The 19,154-nt window shown below is 39.0% G+C and overlaps 1 protein-coding gene across 3 annotated transcripts in view; it reads right to left on the bottom strand.

The window, feature by feature from the left end:
• HECW1 (HECT, C2 and WW domain containing E3 ubiquitin protein ligase 1) overlaps nucleotides 1–19,154 on the bottom strand; it is a 460,654-nt gene that overhangs the window by 105,039 nt on the left and 336,461 nt on the right. For all 3 annotated transcript variants that reach the window (XM_044245670.1, XM_044245672.1, XM_044245671.1), the window contains 2 exons: nucleotides 4,277–4,419; nucleotides 1,143–1,243 (listed from right to left, as the gene is read on the bottom strand). In XM_044245670.1, coding sequence (XP_044101605.1) covers nucleotides 1,143–1,243; nucleotides 4,277–4,419 — 244 coding nt within the window. The remainder of the gene's footprint in view (nucleotides 1–1,142; nucleotides 1,244–4,276; nucleotides 4,420–19,154) is intronic.

Below are 19,154 nucleotides of genomic sequence, written 5' to 3'. Positions count from 1 at the left end.
ATGTTTGCTGAGTGTCCTCTGTGGGGTCCAGCAGGTGGCAGAATGGATAAAGCCAAGTTCTTAGCAACAGAGCAGAAAATGACTACTTGATGGGAGCAACCAGGGTCCTTCTGTAGCCTGTTGCAGTTTATTGCAATGGAAAATAAACGAGGTCTCCACATCAACCAACCATTCAAGGAACAGCAAGCACTGTTTACTTCTACCTTCCCCCAGCTGCTTGCTCTGTTGGATGCCTGCCTGGTGTGAACTTCCCATTTCAAGAGCACTAGTGCAATGCACTCACTGAAGATGAATGATCTCTCTGGTGAGCCGTGAGGCCATCTTTACTGCTACAGTGAAGGAAGAGTCAATTTCATTCTCAGGATGAGTGTGAAAGGACAAAGCAGTCAGGGTGTTTTCTCACAATCTGCATTATCTGTTGGGCACAGACCACTACAACTGGACTTTGACAAGTGGGCCATGAAAAACTACAGACTTAAGAGTTTTCAAAGCCTCATTAGCTTTAACAGCAACTCATAAATGTGGCCCAGAAGGACTAATTCTGGCTAATTCTCAGCGTAATCTACACTCAGTAAGGGGGTTGTGGGAGAACACCAAAGTAGAATTATAAGCATCTCATCATTCTTGTTTGGAAATGTGTTTTGGCTTGACAAACAGAAAACTGGATGATTCTGAAGTTTTTGGTCTGATTTATGTTTTTCATTTTCCCCTGTGATAAATCCATTGTACAATAATAGTTCTCCAATAATGTGATATGCATCACATTCGTTCATGTTTCTCATTCATTCATTCATTCATGTATGCAATGATTAAGCATCTATTGAGCATCTCCTATGTGGGTGCTGGGAGTAAAATGATAAATTAGACACGGCTCCATACCCGTGCTGGCCTCATTGTCAATTCCCCCTCCACTGTCTAACCCTCTACCTTTGGGTCACCAGAATGAAGAGGAGCCTCTCAATCAAGGGGACAGCAACCTGGCTTCCAGAACAGATCACTGCCTTCTGGGTCTCAGATGGAGAAGGGAGAGAACCACAAAACCTAGGACATGTCTGGAGAGAACCATGGTTATTGTATTTTAAGAGAAAAGAACCACACCAACCCTAGGCTAGGACAAGACATGAAGTTGATGCCAAAAATACCTGGGTGGATGGAGGAAGTGATCTCAAACCGGAATTGCAGCTGTCCACTCACATGATCTGTTGGAAGCCTGCGGCCCAGTGTATAGCTGACCACCCTATCCCTAGAAGGAAATAAGCACCATTACAATCTGGTCAGTACCTCTCCTTAAAGATTAGACAGCATGCTGTCTACGCTGGTAGGTGAGATAGGTAAGTCCAGGGAGGCCCTGCTAATAGGAGGCGATGATCCACTCAGGTGCAGAGAAGACAGACAGAAGCTAAACATTTGCTCAACAGCAGTGAAAAAAATTCAAGAAAATCCTTATTGTATGTTCTACAGCAGGAGTCAGGAAACTGTAGCCCAGGGCTCAAATCTGACCCCCTACCTATTTTTTTTTTTAAACATCTGAGCTCTGAGCTTTTTACATTTTAAAACAGTTAGAAAAAAAGCGGAGTAATATTTTTGTGACACATGAAAATTGTCTGAAATTCAAATTTCAGTTCCTCGAATAGAAGTTATATTGGAATGCAGCCATGCTTATTAGTTTACTTATTGTCTGGTGCTGCTTTCATGCCACAATGGCAGAGTTGAATAGTTGAAACAGAGACTACATGGTCCACAAAGCCTAAAATATTTACTACTTGGCCCTTTACAGAAAGTTTGCTGCCAACCTGTGTTCTAAGCCAAGAAACCCCTCAAAAGACAACCATAACAACAAAAAAGACATGGGTATCTTTGCCTGCTTTTCCTGTGCAGGCTGACGTTTTCCAGTGCCCTCAACGGACATTGCCAGCAAGAGAGGCATGTCTTGGAGTCTGTATACATACTGTCTAAGAAAGGATGCGGTCATTGTAACTGGAGTGGTCTGGAGAGCTGTGGAGTGCTTCCAAAGGGGACCTGCTGCAGGACAGACTGAAGCAAAACTGGTAGGTTGCTTTCCAGTTATGCTAAATCCACAGTCCCGCATACAGACTCTGAAACTCTGCCCTGGAGTCTGGCATATTCCCCTCTGCCCACTCAAGGCTATTTCTTGATTACCAAGAAGAGAATTATCCAGGGGGAATCAACGTGAAACTTTGCTTTCATAGTTTCATCAGCAATGGAGCTTTAGCAGAGCGCTTTTCCCTCCCCCCAGCCCACCTTGGCTTCAATAGGAAAGGTAACTATATTGGATATTCAAGAATCAACAAATCCAGTTTAATAATAACAAGACATATTCCCAAACTGTTTGTTACTCAAATGATTCTGTATTCACTCCATTTATTCACTGGGCATGCTAAAATAGAAAGATAAATGGCCGGCTGGTAGCGTTTTAATGTTTCTAGAAAATACTGAAAAATAATCTGAGGGTTTTGAAGGGGCGGGAGGTAGGAGGTTGGGGGAACCAGGTGGTGGGTATTAGAGAGGGCACAGATTGCATGGAGCACTGGGTGTGGTGCAAAAACAAGGAATACTGTTATGCTGAAAAAAAAAAAAAACAACCAGCATTATGAAACAGCCTATACCCCAATGATACACTGAGTTAATATATTTCTTTGGTCAGCCATAGTTTAGCGTTTGAGGTTCCTAGGAGGTCCATGAAATAAAGCATTATAGGGAGCAAAACCCAATGAACCACAATCTTTATTTAGAAAGGACCTTGGTCAATATTATGAAGCAAATCTACTATGACCACAGGAAAGAGATCTTGAACCCAAAAACCTAGTTGAAATCAGGGCATAAAGACATGTCTTTAGGCATAAGACAACCAGGCAGTGAGACAAAAATTAAGTTTGCTCTTTGTTCCAGGCTTTTCTTTCTTCTGTTCCTCACTCACTTCATTAACAAATATTTTTCGGAGCCTGTGCCACGTGAAAAGTGTCACAGTTGATACAGAGCTTGTAAAGCATAGGCCTGCCTTTAAATAGCTTACATCCAGCTAGAGGCATAAGGCAGGACTACTCTAAAAAGTTCAAGGAAGCCACGGCTATCCCACGTGAAGCTGAGGTGGTCCAGCTATAGGACTCAGGGGAGGCGGAGAACTAGCCTAGGGATGGGTTGTTATAGGCAAAGGAAATGAGGGTGCCTTCTGAGTTGCCTTTATTTTACAAGCCATGATTCTGCTATTTTTTATAAAAATGAATGATCTAGAGTCTTTTAGTCCCTATGTGCCAGGGACTGCTTTGCATTCTTAATGTACATTTGTTTGTTTGTTTAATCCTCACAACCATAAACAGAAAGCACCCAACACTGTGTCTGACACAAGGACATGGCTGTAGCTCCATAAATGTCTCTCCCTTTGGCTTGAGAGTTAATGGCACGCCAGTACGCACGCAGACGCACACAGGCTACAATGCGCTAATTAAATTATGATAATCATTTGTGATTCCAAAGTCCTGAAAATCCAAAAAGCTTTAAATGAAGACACTTGGAAATTCTGCACATTCTCCTCATTCCTTCAATATCATTCTAAGGGCTGCAGTGGCACAGCACAGCATAGCATACATTTATGTCCCAAGAACTCTACCTAGCATTTTCAAATATAGTTGCTGTTAACTAGGGAAATATATACTATATATAAATATCTCATCTGCTAAGAGTCTGTTTTAATGAGAATCATGAGAGGACATGAAAATGAAAGATACAAAGAGAAACATTCTTAAATATAACTGAATTCTGCAAGTGACCTAATTGCTGTTGTCCATGAGAATTCATGATTTAAAATTTCATACATACTATCTAGCATTTTCTACAAATACTAACATCTTCTAAATCTCTCTACACTAGTAACCCAGCATTTCATCTTGTTATAGAAATGTCCCAAATGATTAAATTCTTTACACAAGCAGAAATAATATTCTCGATAGCAAAAGAAATTTTAATTTCTACCTGTAGAGAAAAATACCCCATGAAGGGCTCCTTTCAGTATATACAACTTGGGATTTTTCTACTCTTCTGCAGAAATACCCAGTGGTACATAAACAAGAGGAAAGGGAAACGTTGGTGTAACTCAATGCTGTGTCTCGAGCAAGATAATTAATGGGAGAAGCCAAGGAAGTTCAATACCACCATTTTAGTCTGAGTCCCCACGAGACTACATTGTTGCAGCTTGGAGGTGTCCCCTCGCCTGCTCACTGAAGACTTAGTGATACTGAGGTCTCAGGCACAGGTTTACCCTATGGCGTGTCTTTCCAGGAGTCTTTGGACGGGCATCGACAGCTTTCCCAAGAAGCGCTTGATGATGGGGCGGCTCTTAGCAAACTTGTCCTTCACTTCAATTTCCAGTACATCAGTGGGCAAGGACACAAAGCTGAATTGCTGTAATTAAACAATATGTCACATCAATATTATTTGCTATTGATCAGATAATATTTTATTATTTTGATAAATAATACAATATTTTATTTTTATTTTTATAATTTTTATAAAAATAAATATTTATATTTTTATAAAAATAAACTTTATTTTTATAAAAATCATTATAAAAATAAATATTTTCATTTATTTTATTTAATTTATTTTATTATTTTATTTTATTTTCACTTCTCAGTTTTTAACTGAGAGGTGAAAGGGCTGGCCAATTCCCAGCCCATCTGCCTTGGATGAAGTCATTATAAAACATCCCAGTGGCAATATATATATATATATATATATATATATATATATATCAAGGTCTTAGAAATGCTATGAGCCCTGTTTATTCAGTAAATGAATAATAACTACACTGAGGCATTTTTTTTGATGCTTAAAAATAAGACTATTCTCCAAGACTCGAAGAATAAAAACAGCTCACCTTAAAGAGAAAGAATCCACTTAGGTCCCATTATACTAAAGGTATTAACATATTTAAAGAAAGAACAAGCATAAAGTCATCTGTAATTAAGGAAATGCACTTTAAACCATAACAAAATACCTCTTTTTCTTGATTATAATGGCTGAGATTTAAAAATGTTTCATAGTACCCTGTATTCTTGACAGTGGAAAAAGAAATCTCACACTATTGATGTACAATCCCATTCAATTGATTCAACCTTTGGGAAAGGAATTGGCAATATTTACTGGCATTTAAGCTGCAAATCCCCTGCAACTCAGAATCCCAATTTTAGGAATTCTCCCTCTGGATTAACTTGCACACTTGTGCGAATTAACAATAGCAAAAGACTGAAAAGACCAAAAATATCTATCAACAGCAACCAGTTAAACTAAGGAAAGTAAATCTCTCAAATAGAAAACTCTGTTGTCATTAAAAATAAACAGGTAAATATGTACCAACATGAATAGCTACTTTAAAAACAAAGTAAAAAAGCAAGATGTATAACAATATGAAGAGTGGATTTCATTTGTACTTGGAACTGCAAAGAAAATGCCTGGAGGGGTAGGCTCCAAACTTAGCCTTAGGAAGTAGGTTAGTAGGGAGGAGAGAAAACATCTTTTGCATTTGATTCTTAAACTGTTCATTTTTTAAACAGCTGCATGACCAGTTAAATTAAGGATAGTAAATCTTTGAAATAGAAAACTCTGTTGTCATTAAAAAGAAACAGGTAAGTTAAATTAAGTAGGCTAGTAGGCTAGAGGAGAGAAAGCAGATCTTTTTCATTTGATTCTAAACTGTTCATTTTTTAAATAACTGTATGACTTTTAAAAAAAAGGCAGCAACAATTAAAGAAAGATTGTAACCATCAGAAGGTGGCATAGTGAACAATGAAAAGTGTAGAAAGAATAAACAACCTAACTTTATACCTAAAGGAGCTAGAAAAAGAAGATCAAATAAAACTCAATGACAGCAGAAAGAAGGAAATAAAGATTAGAGCAGAAACAAATGGTATAGAAACTAAAAAAATAAATAAATAAAAATAAAAAATAAAAAAGTAAAAAAAACCCCAATAGAACAGATCAATGAAACCAGGAGCTGGTTCTTTGGGGTAAAAAAATACAATTAATAAACCTCTAGCCAAACTCATCAGAGAGAGAGAGAGAGAAACAGAGAGAGAAAGAGAGGACTCAAACAAAATAACAAATTAGAGAAACACCACAGAAATATAAACAGCTATAAGAAAATACTATGAAAAATTTTATGGCAACAAATTGGGCAACCAGGAAGAAACTAATAAATTCCCAGAAAGATAACCCATCAAAACTGAAGCAGGAAGAAACAGAAAATTTGAACAGACCAATCACTAGGAAGGCAACTGAATCAGTAATCAAAAAACTCCCAATAAACAAAAGTCCAGGACCAGATGGGAATATAGAGGAATTCTACCAAGCATTTAAAAAAGAGCTGATACGCATTGAGGTTGCAAAATACCAGCAAACTGAATCCAACAACACATTAAAAAAAAATCATAAAGCACTATAAAGTGGGATGTATTCCCAGGATGCAAAGGTGATTCAATATTAACAAATCAATCAGAATGATATTTCATATCATTAAGAGAAAGGGCAAAAGCCATATGATCATTTCAATAGATGCAGAAAAAGCATTTGACAAAGAACAATATCCATTCATGATAAAAATCCCTCAACAAAGTAGGGTTAGACAGTATATACCTCAACGTATATGAAAAGCTCTCAGTGAACATCATACTTCATGGAGAAAATGGAGAGCTTTTCCCTGAAGGTCAAGAACAAAACAAAATGTCCACTCTCACCACTTTTATTCAACATAGTACTGGAGTCCTAACTACAGCCATCAGATAAGAAAAAGGAACAAAAGGCATCTAAGTAGGTAAAGAAGAAGTCAAACTTATTTGCAAATTATTTTCAGATGACATGATGCTCTATACAGAAATCCAAAAGACCACCAAAATACTGCCAGAACTGATAAATGAATTCAGTAAAGTCTCAGGATACAAAACAAATGTACAGTAAACTGTTACATCTCTATATATTAATAATGAAGCAGCAGAAAAAGAAATTAATAAAACAACCCATTTACAATTGCACCAAAAAATAATCAAGTACCTAGAAACGGACTTAACCACAGAGGTGAAAGATCTGTACTCTAAAAAGTATAAAACATACTGATGGAAGAAACTGAAGAAGGCACAAAAAAATGGAAAGACATTCCATGCTTATGGATTGGAAGAACAAATATTGTTAAACTGTCTATATTACCCAAAGCAAGTTACAGATTTAATACAATCCCTATCAAAATACCAATAGCATTTTTCACAGAACTGGAGCAAACAATCCTTAAATTTGTATGGAACCACAAAAGACCCTGAATAGCCACAGCAATCTTAAAAAAGAAAAACAAAACTAAAGATGAACTATCTCCAGACTTCATGTCATACTACAAAGCTGTAGTGATCAAAACAGTATGGCACAAAAATAGACACACAGATCAATGGAACAGAATAGAAAACCCAGAAATTAACCCACAATTATATGGTCAATTAATCTTTGATGAAGGAGGAAAGAATACGCAGTGGGAAAAAAACAGTCTCTTCAACAAATGGTGGTATGAAAACTGGACAGCTACATGTAAAAGAATGAAACTGGACCACTTTCTTATACCATTCACAGAAATAAATAAAAAATGAATGAGAGACCTAAGTGTGAGACCCAAAACCATAAAAATCCTGGAACAGAGCGCTGATAGTAATTTCTCTGACATCAGCTATAGCAACATTTTTCTAGACGTGTCTCCTGAGGCAAGGGAAATAAAAGCAAAAATAAAGTATTGGGACTACACCAAAATAAAAGGCTTCTGCACAGCAAAGGAAACAGTCCACAAAACTAAAAGGCAACCTAAGAATGGGAGAAGATCTTTGCAAATGACATTTCTGATAAAGGGTCAGTATCCAAGATATATAAAGAACTCATGAAACACAACACCCAAAAACCAGATAATCCAATTAAAAATGGATTGACATTTCTCCAAAGGAGACATTCTGATGGCCAACAGACACAAAAAAAGACGTTCAACACCACTCATCATTAGGGAAGTACAAATCAAAACTACAATATATCATCTCACACATATTAGAATGGTTAAAATAAACAGCACAAGAAACAAGTATTGACAAGGACATGGAGAAAAAGGAACACTTGGGTACGATTGGTGGGAATGCAAACTTGGTGGAGCCACTGTGGAAAACAGGATGGAGATTCCTTGGAAGTTAAAAATAGAACTACCTTGGGGGCCTGGGTGGCTCAGTGGGTTAAGCCTCCGCCTTTGGCTCAGGCCATGATCTCAGGGTCCTGGGATCAAGTGCTCTGCTCAGCAGGGAGCCTGCTTCTCTCTCTCTCTCTCTGCCTGCCTCTCTGCCTACTTGTAATCTCTCTCTGTGTGTCAAATAAATAAATAAAATCTTAAAAAAATAGAACTACCTTATAATCCAGTAATGGCCCTACTGTGTATTTATGCAAAAACCAACCAACCAACCAACCCCCAAAACACTAATTCAAGAGGCTATATCCACCCCTATGTTTACTGCAGCATTATTTACAATATCCAAATTATGGAAACAGCCCACCTGTCCATTGGTAGATGAATGGATAAAGAAGATAAAAAAAAAAAGAATGAAATCGTGCCATTTACAATAACATGGATGGAGCTAAAGAGTGTAACACTAGGTGAAATAAGTCATAGAAAGACATATGGCTTCACTCATATGTGGCATTTAAGAAACAAAACTAACGAGCAAAGTGAAAAAAAGAGACAAACCAGAAACAGATTCTTAACTATAACTAAAAAACAGAGACAAACCAAGAAACAGATTCTTAACTATAGAGAACAAACTGATGGTTACCAGAGGGGAGGTGTGTTGGAGGATGGGGGAAATAAGTGTTAGGGATTAAGGAAAGCACTTAACCATGACGAGTACCATGTGATCTATAGAGCTGTTGATTCACTATATTGCACACCCAAAAATAATATAACACTGTATGTTAACCATACTGGAATTAAAATAAAAGCTTAATAAACAAACAAAAAGTGCAGAAAAGGAGAAGGTACATGTTGGCTTTGCCTAGCTCAGACTACCTGGGAGAAGGGAGTATTAATAATATTGAACATCACAGTACCCTTAATCAAGGGTTGTATAACAGCTGAAATATATAATTATTTCCTTTTACCGTGATTAATTTCTTTTCTTTTTTTTTTTTTATATTTTTTCCCAATTTATTTATTTTCAGAAAAACAGTATTCATTATTTTTTCACCACACCCAGTGCTCCATGCAAGCTGTGCCCTCTATAATACCCACCACCTGGTACCCCAACCTCCCACCACCCCCCCGCCACTTCAAACCCCTCAGATTGTTTTTCAGAGTCCATAGTCTCTCATGGTTCATACCGTGATTAATTTCTAATAGCAATCTTTTAACTTTCGTTGATTTCTAATTACAGAGATTAAGTATGTTAAATACACTAATGTTAAAGTCTCCTTTGTACCATGACAACAGGCTAAGTCATGCTGCAGTAACAACCAAATTTCAAGTTTCAGTGACTTTTGATGGTAAAGTTTTGTTCCTTGTTCACACTGACATTGAGGGTTGGCTGAGGGCTCTGCTAGTAACCACTCAAGGAGCCAGTCTGATGAGCAGACACCTTCTCAAAAGTTGCCAGCCACAGTGACAGAGGAAAGGGGACTCTGGGGGGTCTTGGCCCTGCAAATAAGTGTTCACTTCCAAACCCAACTCCTCATCAAGACTAGACACATGGCTCAGCCAACTACAGGGAGGACTTAGGATCCTATAATGTGTCTGGGAGGCGGGGAGCAGAAATATTTGACAAACAGCACTAATGACCTCCGTACCTCCATGTAGTGCTTCTAATTTCCTTAATACATTAGAATAGTTCAATTCCTAAGTATCAATCATTTCATGTACTAACAAAACTTATGGACAGGCAAATTTGAGGATCAAACCAGGAAGAGGTACTTCTCTAAGAAGGCCTACCTAAGCCAGAATCCAGCCCCAGTAACTGTCTCAGATCCTTAAAACTTCTAGATATTTGAACCAGTAACTCCATTCTGAAGTGTACTGTAATCAATATCCTAACCTAAATGTCAACAATAGGCTAGGTACATTGTAGTAAATGTATATGATAGAATAGTTTATAATTTTCTAAATTATAATAATTTATGTTTGGTGTATATATATAGCTATAATATTATAATGTTGAACAAAAGATAGAAAATGCTTGTTTTACAATGTTAAGTGATAAGAGCATCTTATTCTTTTATTTTATTTTTTAATTTTTTCAATTTATTTATTTTCAGAAACAGTATTCATTATTTTTTCACCACACCCAGTGCTCCATGCAATCCGTGCCCTCTATAATACCCACCACCTGGTACCCCAACCTCCCACCCCCCGCCACTTCAAACCCCTCAGATTGTTTTTCAGAGTCCATAGTCTCCTGTGATTTACCTCCCCTTCCAATTTACCCCAACTCCCTTCTCCTCTCTAACACCCCTTGTCCTCCATGATATTTGTTATGCTCCACAAATAAGTGAAACCATATGATAATTGACTCTCTCTGCTTGACTTATTTCACTCAGCATAATCTCTTCCAGTCCCGTCCATGTTGCTACAAAAGTTGGGTATTCATCCTTTCTGATAGATGCATAATACTCCATAGTGTATATGGACCACATCTTCCTTATCCATTCGTCTGTTGAAGGGCACCTTGGTTCTTTCCATAGTTTGGCGACCGTGGCCATTGCAAGAGCATCCTATTCTTAACATTTAATTCATGATCAAAAGAATATAAATTACATGAATAAAAAACTGGAAAGAATTACAATCTTTTTTTTTAAAGATTTTATTTATTTATTTGACAAAGAGAGATCACAAGTAGGCAGAGACAGGCAGAGAGAGAGAGAGGAGGAAACAGGCTCCCTGCTGAGCAGAGAGCCCGATGCGGGACTTGATCCCAAGATCCTGAGATCATGACCTGAGCTGAAGGCAGAGGCTTAACCCACTGAGCCACCCAGGCGCCCCTACAATCAGTTTTAATAGCAGTTGTCTTTCCAAGTAGGATTGTTTCCCCCTATTTCTTTTTCTGTATTTTCCATACTTCCTGTAATGAGTATATATTATTTTCAAAATGAAAAACTTAATCACCTTTATTAAAACAAGAGTATTTCTGGTTATAGCAGCCTACACTGGACACCAAAGTCAGCTTAGCAAAACTCACTGCGAAACTCAGTAGCAATGCTTGAGTTTTTCCTTCTCTCCCCATCAAGCTCTCCCTACTAGGCCCTTCCTTCCATTCCATAGATCCGGGAGTCCACGTAAGCCCCCAGCTATGTGAGGTTCTTCTAAGAGCCAGTGAGCAGCTCTGAAAATGTAAAAGTCTGTCTATTCATGAGCAAGCTCCTTGTACTGGTGAGTCAAGGGTGTTTCTCCTGGCTGCTTCTGTTGACCTGGCTTACTTGAAGCTCCTGAAGAACCTTTGGTGTGACAATGGACTTGGTTTTTATTTCTAGTTCTGCACATCCAAATTCTTGAATCTCATGAACAACCTCGCTGAGGCTCTGCATCTTCAATTGTCAAATGGGAAAAGAAGGCTCATTCCATGTTAAATTAAACTGTATTCTTTCCTTCCATTCTGCTCTATCCAGACTCTGTCTGCCACATCCACTACAGATCTTCAACTTACAATGGAATTACATCCTCATAAATCCATTTTAAATTAAAAATATCAGAAGTTGAAAATACATGCAATGCATCTAATATAAACATCATAGCTTAGCTAGCCTGCCTTACACATGCTCAAAACACATTAGTTTGCAGTTGGGAAAAATCATCTAATACAAACCTTTTTTTTGCATATCTCATGTAATCAATTGAATACTATACTGAAAGTGGAAACAGAATGATTGTACAGGTACAGAATAGTTGTAAGTGCATTGGTTGTTGACCATCATGATCACCTGGTTGGGAGTTGTAGCATCACCAGATAAGCTAAGCATCATGAAAGTATATCACACCCATTCCCTAGCCCAAGAAAAGATCAAAATAAAAAATTTGAAGTATAGTCTCTACCGAATGCATATCACCTTTCACGCTGTCATGAAGTTGAAAATTGCTAAGTCCAGTCATCATAAGTTGGGGATCATCTATCCTTTTGACTTTCTAATTATTGTACTTTTTTCAAATTCCCTACCTCATTTCATCTGGCCCATAATGACTCTTTCTCCTTTTGACTTTCTAATTATTGTACTTTTTTCAAATTCCCTACCTCATTTCATCTGGCCCATAATGACCAATAATTCCACAGCTGTTTGTACTAATCCATAAGGCCTGGTTCAAATACCTACAGCTCAGACAAAGCTATAGCTTCCTACTGGTAATGTTCCCTCTGTCTTTCTATCCAGAGAAATAGCTTGGCTATTGGCCAAAAGAGAAATGTCTGAACTGATTCTGCAAAAGATTTTTTGAAAAGATGCATTACTGCTCTAAGCCCTCTCTGTTTGGGGAATTTTATCTTTTTTATCCTACTTCACCTGTGAAAGAAAACCAATGTGGCAAATGAAGGAGCATTCCCTGAAAATTTTTAGGGTCTAAAGTCTGGCCATTTCCCACTTCACCCTCTTTTTGCTCATGGGCATCTAAAAGCAACTGAAACATTGTTGGTGAACACTATAAAGAAAGACCGCTGCTCGAGGGACCCCTGGATGGTCAATTGGTTAACATCTGACTCTTGATTTTGGTTCAGGTCATGATCTCAGGGTCCTGGGATTGAGCCTCATGATGGGCACTGCACTCAGCGAGAAGTCCGCTTGACATTCTCTCTCCCTCACCCTCTGCCTGTCCCCAGTCTCTCTCTCTCTCATATAAATAAAATTAGAAACTCTTAAAAAACAAACAAACAAACAAACAACACTGATTGACCTGTGAGCTGGACCCAGACACAGCTCTTTTCTGCAACACACCCCCATCCTTGGGATGTGGGTTTCTTACTTACTGCCAGAGGCTTTCTTACTGCCAGAGGCTGCTCCAAGGACAGCCTCGAAATGGTGATGTGATGTTGAAAACAGCTGCATGGTACATATGACTAAACCCATTTAGGGCCTCTTCGTCACCTTTTAAGATTTAGAGGGTAGGTATGGGGATCCATTCATCTTGCTGCTGCCCAAGACAAGCCTCATATGTAAGTTCCCTTTGTTACTGTTAAAACTGCCACCTACCAACCTGGAATGGCATGCCTCTTTCTTCCTCTCTCCCTGCCCTCCACATATGGGGTGTGGTTTCAGACTACACCTGGGAAGTCTCCCTAGAGAACTGTGAATCTACAAACACAGGCTTGGACCAACGAATCCATAAATGGCTCCTTATCTTCACCTAAACATAAGACTGTCCTAAACAAAGGAACTCCTGGTGTCCCCAGGGTCAGAGAAGTTAAGTTCTTCAGGTCACCTTTACTTTATAGCATTGGATTCCATTCTTGGGTGTACTTTGGGCAAATGTTAGATCTCTTACACTTGGGCAGCAAGGGCAGGAAGAAAGCTGTGCAAGGCCCAACACCTGGGTATAAGCTGGAGTGTTATATGCAGTACTCCTACAGCATCAAGCCTCCTTTTGGTTAAAAGTAAACTTCACATAAAAGTAAACTTTCCAACACAAAGTAAAAGTTTTGCTTAAGCACATATTGTTGGGACTCTTATTTTTTGCTTTGGGCCATTGGTACGCAGCTCTGGCTCTCGTTAGAATAACCTGGGGAGCTTTCACAAAAATACCTGTAAGTGAATCCCATTCTTGACTATTTAAATCAGATTTCCTTGGGGGGTGGAGCTGGGAACTGGTCATGGTTTAAGCTTCCCAGTTTACTTTGCTGGGCACCCAGAATGAAGAGCCACAGTTCTCTGAGTAACAATCCATTTTTAACTTTAAATTCTCTCATTGTTAGGAAAATATTCCTTAAATCAAATCTAAATCTTTTTCTGTGGCTTAAATATTTAGTCCAATGATTCATAACCTATTATTCATCCCCAATTTAATAATTCTTTATTTTTGTCTTGGCATTCTTAATAATAGCAGTGGATGTTAGTGGGTGTCTACCCAACAGATGCCAGTAATACCTAGTTGTGACAACCAAAAATAGCTCCAGATATTGACCAATGTCCCCTGGGGGGAAAAATCACCCTTGTTGAGAACCACTGACGTAGGCCTGACAACTTCAGTTTTCCAGAGAGATATTAGGACTGGTATTACAACTGTGGGGGAATTTGTTTATTTTAGTTTGCACTGTTACTCAACATGCCTTTTATAGAAAGAAGATACTTTATTTATTATGTTCCATTTTGCTTCAGGAAAAATACGAGGCAGATCTTTTATAAAAAGAACTTCCATGAATTGAACTTATTGAAATAAAAAGAGTAGCTAATTAAAGGGACTATTTAGTTGGCAATTATGTAAACTGGCAGCAGTTCCACAATGGGAAAAAATCAGGAGTGTCATTAATGAAGGAGGCAATGACTCAGGAGAAGGGGAATGTTGTACACTCACTCAAAAACACTCACTGAGCACTGACTCTGAGCTGAGTGCTGATGGCACAGCCACCACCCTTAAGTGCTGGGGCCTTAGGTCTCTAACCTTAAGAGTCACAGTGTTTATGTTTCAAGTAGACAACCATAAGATAGGAAGTGCTATAGTGAGAGTCCCCAAAGGCTCATCCTAATGAATGAATAAAGAGAAGAGCTATGATGGTGGGGAGGAGCCTGATGGACAGGTAGAGATGACATCCCAGAGGGTGCAATGCTTTAAATGAATCTCAACATACAGGCAGACATCTGCCAGGTAAAGAAAATGTGGGAAGAACATTCCAGGGAGAGAGAGTACCATGGACAAGGGGTTGAACTTCACAGAATGCACAGGTCCCTTTGGGGACTGTGGGCTGCTCAGTATGTTTGGGTTCTGGTGTGGGTCATGTTGTGAGATAAAACTCCTGGCCAGAGCTTGGACTTATTCCAAAGGCATCTGGGATGAACTGAAGGATCTGACTCATGCAAATGACAGACACACAAAGGTCTTGCATTTGAGGAATGTAGTAGTGCTGAGGAGGTGGTCCATACATATGGCTGCCCACTTACCTGATCTGAAAGTGGGCAGATCAGGTAAGACAAGTGAGATAAAAGGAGGAAGACTGGCAGGGAAGGAGGAGAGGGTGGCGGATTTGTGGACTGGCTAAATGTCAGTGAGAGCCATGGCATGTGGGAGAGAAAGAGGCTACAAATTTCCAAGATTGGATTCCCAGGATTGAGGGCATGTGGGAGGAGTGATATTTAGGAATAAGAGAGGGGTTGAGTGACCAAATGTCCCAAAGTAATCAGAGAACAGAGTGATGGAAATAAAGAGTTGGGTATCAAACAGTTGACTGTAAAGAAAGCTGGAGAGCTTGTGATATTTTAACTAGATCTAGGGTATAAGTGTTGGAATGGATGGCTGGTGATGAATGGAAGTGAAGGCCAAGGAAACTGAGGAGGTTAAGGAAACTGGGAAGTTTGATAAGTCATTTGTGTGGACCATGATCATCCACAATAATAGGTCTTAGGTAGAAAGGGAAGATGTCACCACAGGTAGAAAGGTCTTTACTGGTCACGTACAGGAGTCCTTTAATGGGGCTCATTATTGCCTCAATGTAACTGAGATGAGACACGTATCAATGTGAGGGTGATATGATAATAAAAATGAGGAAACAGTTGTGGGAAATTTAAGAGACATGTTCATCATGATCTGGAAACTATTTTTCCATTGAGTGTTTAAGGAGGGGTATGAGAAAAAGATGACCCCAGTCTTTAACAGCGGTAGTACAGTGTTTTATTCATAAACTTATGCAAGTTGGAAAAGGTTGAGAATCGAAAAATGACAGAGATGGTTAACTTTGCTTTCAAAAAGGTAGGAGGATATTCAGGAGTAAGGCAGGGACACCAACTAGAAGCCAAGATTATGTAACTGGCGATATGGAGTAAGAGTGGTCCAGTTTGGCGAAACAGGTCAGTTAGAAGGGACATCTAGTTTTGCCTTGCCTCCCTTGCAGTGGGGTTTAATAGGGAAATAAGTCAGTTCTGTTCACCAAAGGCTGCCGGTACCATGCAGCCAACACTATTATTCATTGCTAATGAAAGTTAAATGGACTAGGTCTGCTACTTCCGCTGCGAAAGTTCTTCAAAGAGGAGGAAAGCAGGAAAGAAGTAAATGGAGCATACAAACTGCAGCTACTGTCCCATGGAACCTTGCACGGTATATGGCTTTCTATCCAAGTGGCATTATTCATTGAGTTTTAAAATGGCCCTTGAAAGCAGGGCTGCCTAAAGTCAAGGAGAGAAAAACAACTCCATCAGTAGAGCAATACTTGAATCAAGAGGAACTTTTTAACTCTCCCTAGCAACATCACAGGGTTTTATACTAAGAAGGGATGGCCCTGGAGTCCAGGCGTAAGCCCCTCTAAGCAGTGTGTGTTTTAACTCTGTGCTAGGAAGGAAGTGCCAGAGACAATTCTGCTGGGACATGAGCCTTGTAACTGCAGGGAATCTAACTGTTTTGAATAGTAAATTTGTGATATATATGAAATTTGTGATATATATGAAGTTTTCATCTCCTCTAATGCCCAAGAGTGAACAAACTGGATTTTGACAGGGCCTCAAGCATCTCCATATGAGGCTCTAAGAATCTCCAGCTTCAGAATACAGTATTATTAATTTCATTTTTAGGTACTGCTATGGCAAAGTTAGGCCAAGATTTACTCGTAGCTTGGTTGAGTGGGAAGTAAGATCTGTATGTGTGTGCCTATAAATATGTAATGTGTATATGATTACATATTACACATAAAATATATCAAAAGCAAAAGTGTATATTATATATACATGTACTCTATCTATATCCATATCCATATCCTTATCCACATCTATATCTCTAATCTTTTATTTCTGGAGATGATTCCCTTAAACACTTACAAAGAAGGAATAGGATTAGGTTACTAGATTGGAAACAAAGACCAAAATTTGCTGTGTGATCACAAGCAACTTACTTAACCTTTCTGTCCCAACTTTATGGTACCCCTAACAGAGTAGAAAGAAAAGAGCTCTTCTTTCATCTTCAGCATCTGCACATGCTTTTTTGGCAAACTGCCATCATCCCTGATGTGGTTCCTCACCTATGCACCTTGGGCCACCCTGCTTGTTCTTGCACCTGCAGAAGCCCAAATCCAGTCAGTCACAGCCTAAATTCTCTTATTGACTCTCCATTCTCCCTTCTTCACTCTGGTTGCACTGGCCTACATATGGCCCTTGTCTCCCTGTATTCAGCTTCTCTCTTACAGTTGCCAGTAAAGGTATGTCTCTGAAACACAGATCTGATCATTTCATTCTCCTGCATAGCTATTTCCTTTTTCTTCTCGTTTACAGGATGAAATCTAAATTTCCCAATGACGTGTCCAGCTCCTGCCAGCCTTTCCAGGTCCATTTAACATACTTATTCCCTGAAATACTCAGAAATGAAATGGAATATTCATTTTGTTTCACACATTCTCAGATTTACTCTTTGCCTGGTAATTGTTCTTTCCTTATTTCCTTGCCATGTTACTCAGGCTTTAAAAACTCATTCACATAAAATTTATTCCGTGAAGCCTCTTCTGACTTTGGGAACCACCAACAGAGGCAGCGACTCTTTCTTCTGCTTCAACAGCTCCTCTATAGTCCATTTATTTTCTTGTGGTTAATAAGGATGTACATGTAGTATCTGTTTTTAATAAAGATTTTTGCACACAGAAGCCAACACATTACCTTTGTATTCAGGACACCAATAAATGAGGTAATGAATGACTGGCTGGTTCTTGAAGTAATTCCACTCCATGTGAAACACCAATGCTGTAAAAGTGGAATACACTCCAAGCTTGTGAGTGAGTCAAAATATTCTATGAACACTAGATTGAAATATCAGTGTCCAGGCCATACTAGTTATTGTTTTGGAAGAAAACCTGGGAATTATACTATAGTGGACTTTTCTGAAATAAAAGGAAAGTGAAACTCCTCATTTGCGTGTGTGATGTAGATACTCACAGGCTGGCAAAGATGAATAATAAATGTGGTAGGGAGAATTCTGAGATGACCCTTCCAGTTTCTCCCTTCCCCACCCATGCCATATAACCCCCTCCACAGTGTGGGTGGGGCTTGTGAACATGATGGATGGGACACCCATATTTGGGAATTACCAATCAATGGACTTTGACCTAATACAAAAGAAATTAATCTGGGTGGGCCAGACCCAATCGGGAGGGCCCTTTAAAAAAGACTGGGCACTTTTTGAAGTCAGAGAGATGAAAAGTATTGAGATATTGAGACAGATTTGATGCATGGGAGAGTCCCCATTACTGGCTTTGCTGATGGAGAGGACCACATGACAAGGACCAGAGAACAGTCTGTAGTGGCTAAGAGTGGTCTTCAGCCAACAACCAGCAGAGAACTGATTCTGCCAACAACCCTCATGATCTTATAAACAGTCTTTCTTCTAGACAAGCCTAGATGAAGACACAGGTCAGCTAATACCTTGATCTCAGCCTCTTAGACCAGGAGCAGAGAACCCAGATAAGCTGAGCCCAGACTTCTGACTTACAGGACTGTGAGGTAATAAACAGTTGTGGCTTTAAGTTGCTAAATTTGTGGTAACTTGTTACACAGTAATAGAAACCTAAAACAATAAGGTAGGGTAAGTAAGAGCAGGATGAGACCTTATGAATATGTTTGTGATTATTTGTAGATAGTATTTAAATCAGTGTACTGTAGTATCTCTTGAACTGGTCTCCCCATCATGGTGAGAGGTCCCCCTCAAAAAAGAAGAAAGAGAGAAAGCTCTGGTAAGAAACACTGAGCTAAACACGGGAAACAGTTCTTTAATAGCAGGTGAAGCAGGGGCTTTAATTATACAAATATCCATCATGAGTCTGCAAGATAGAATTCAGTGTTTACATATTTGACTACGGCACCTCTCTGGGCACATGTGCATGCATGCGTGTGTGTATGTGTGACTGTGTGTTGTTACGTGGTAGGATGGCTGTAAGCTAGATCATAGTCTGGGAAATTGGTATTTTGTGTCCAGTTATAAT

Source organism: Neovison vison, chromosome 4, assembly GCF_020171115.1.
Source record: "Neovison vison isolate M4711 chromosome 4, ASM_NN_V1, whole genome shotgun sequence".
Taxonomy (NCBI): Eukaryota; Metazoa; Chordata; class Mammalia; order Carnivora; family Mustelidae; genus Neogale; species Neogale vison.
The sequence above is the reverse complement of the archived record's forward strand: the minus strand, read 5'-3'. Positions and strand labels throughout refer to the sequence as shown.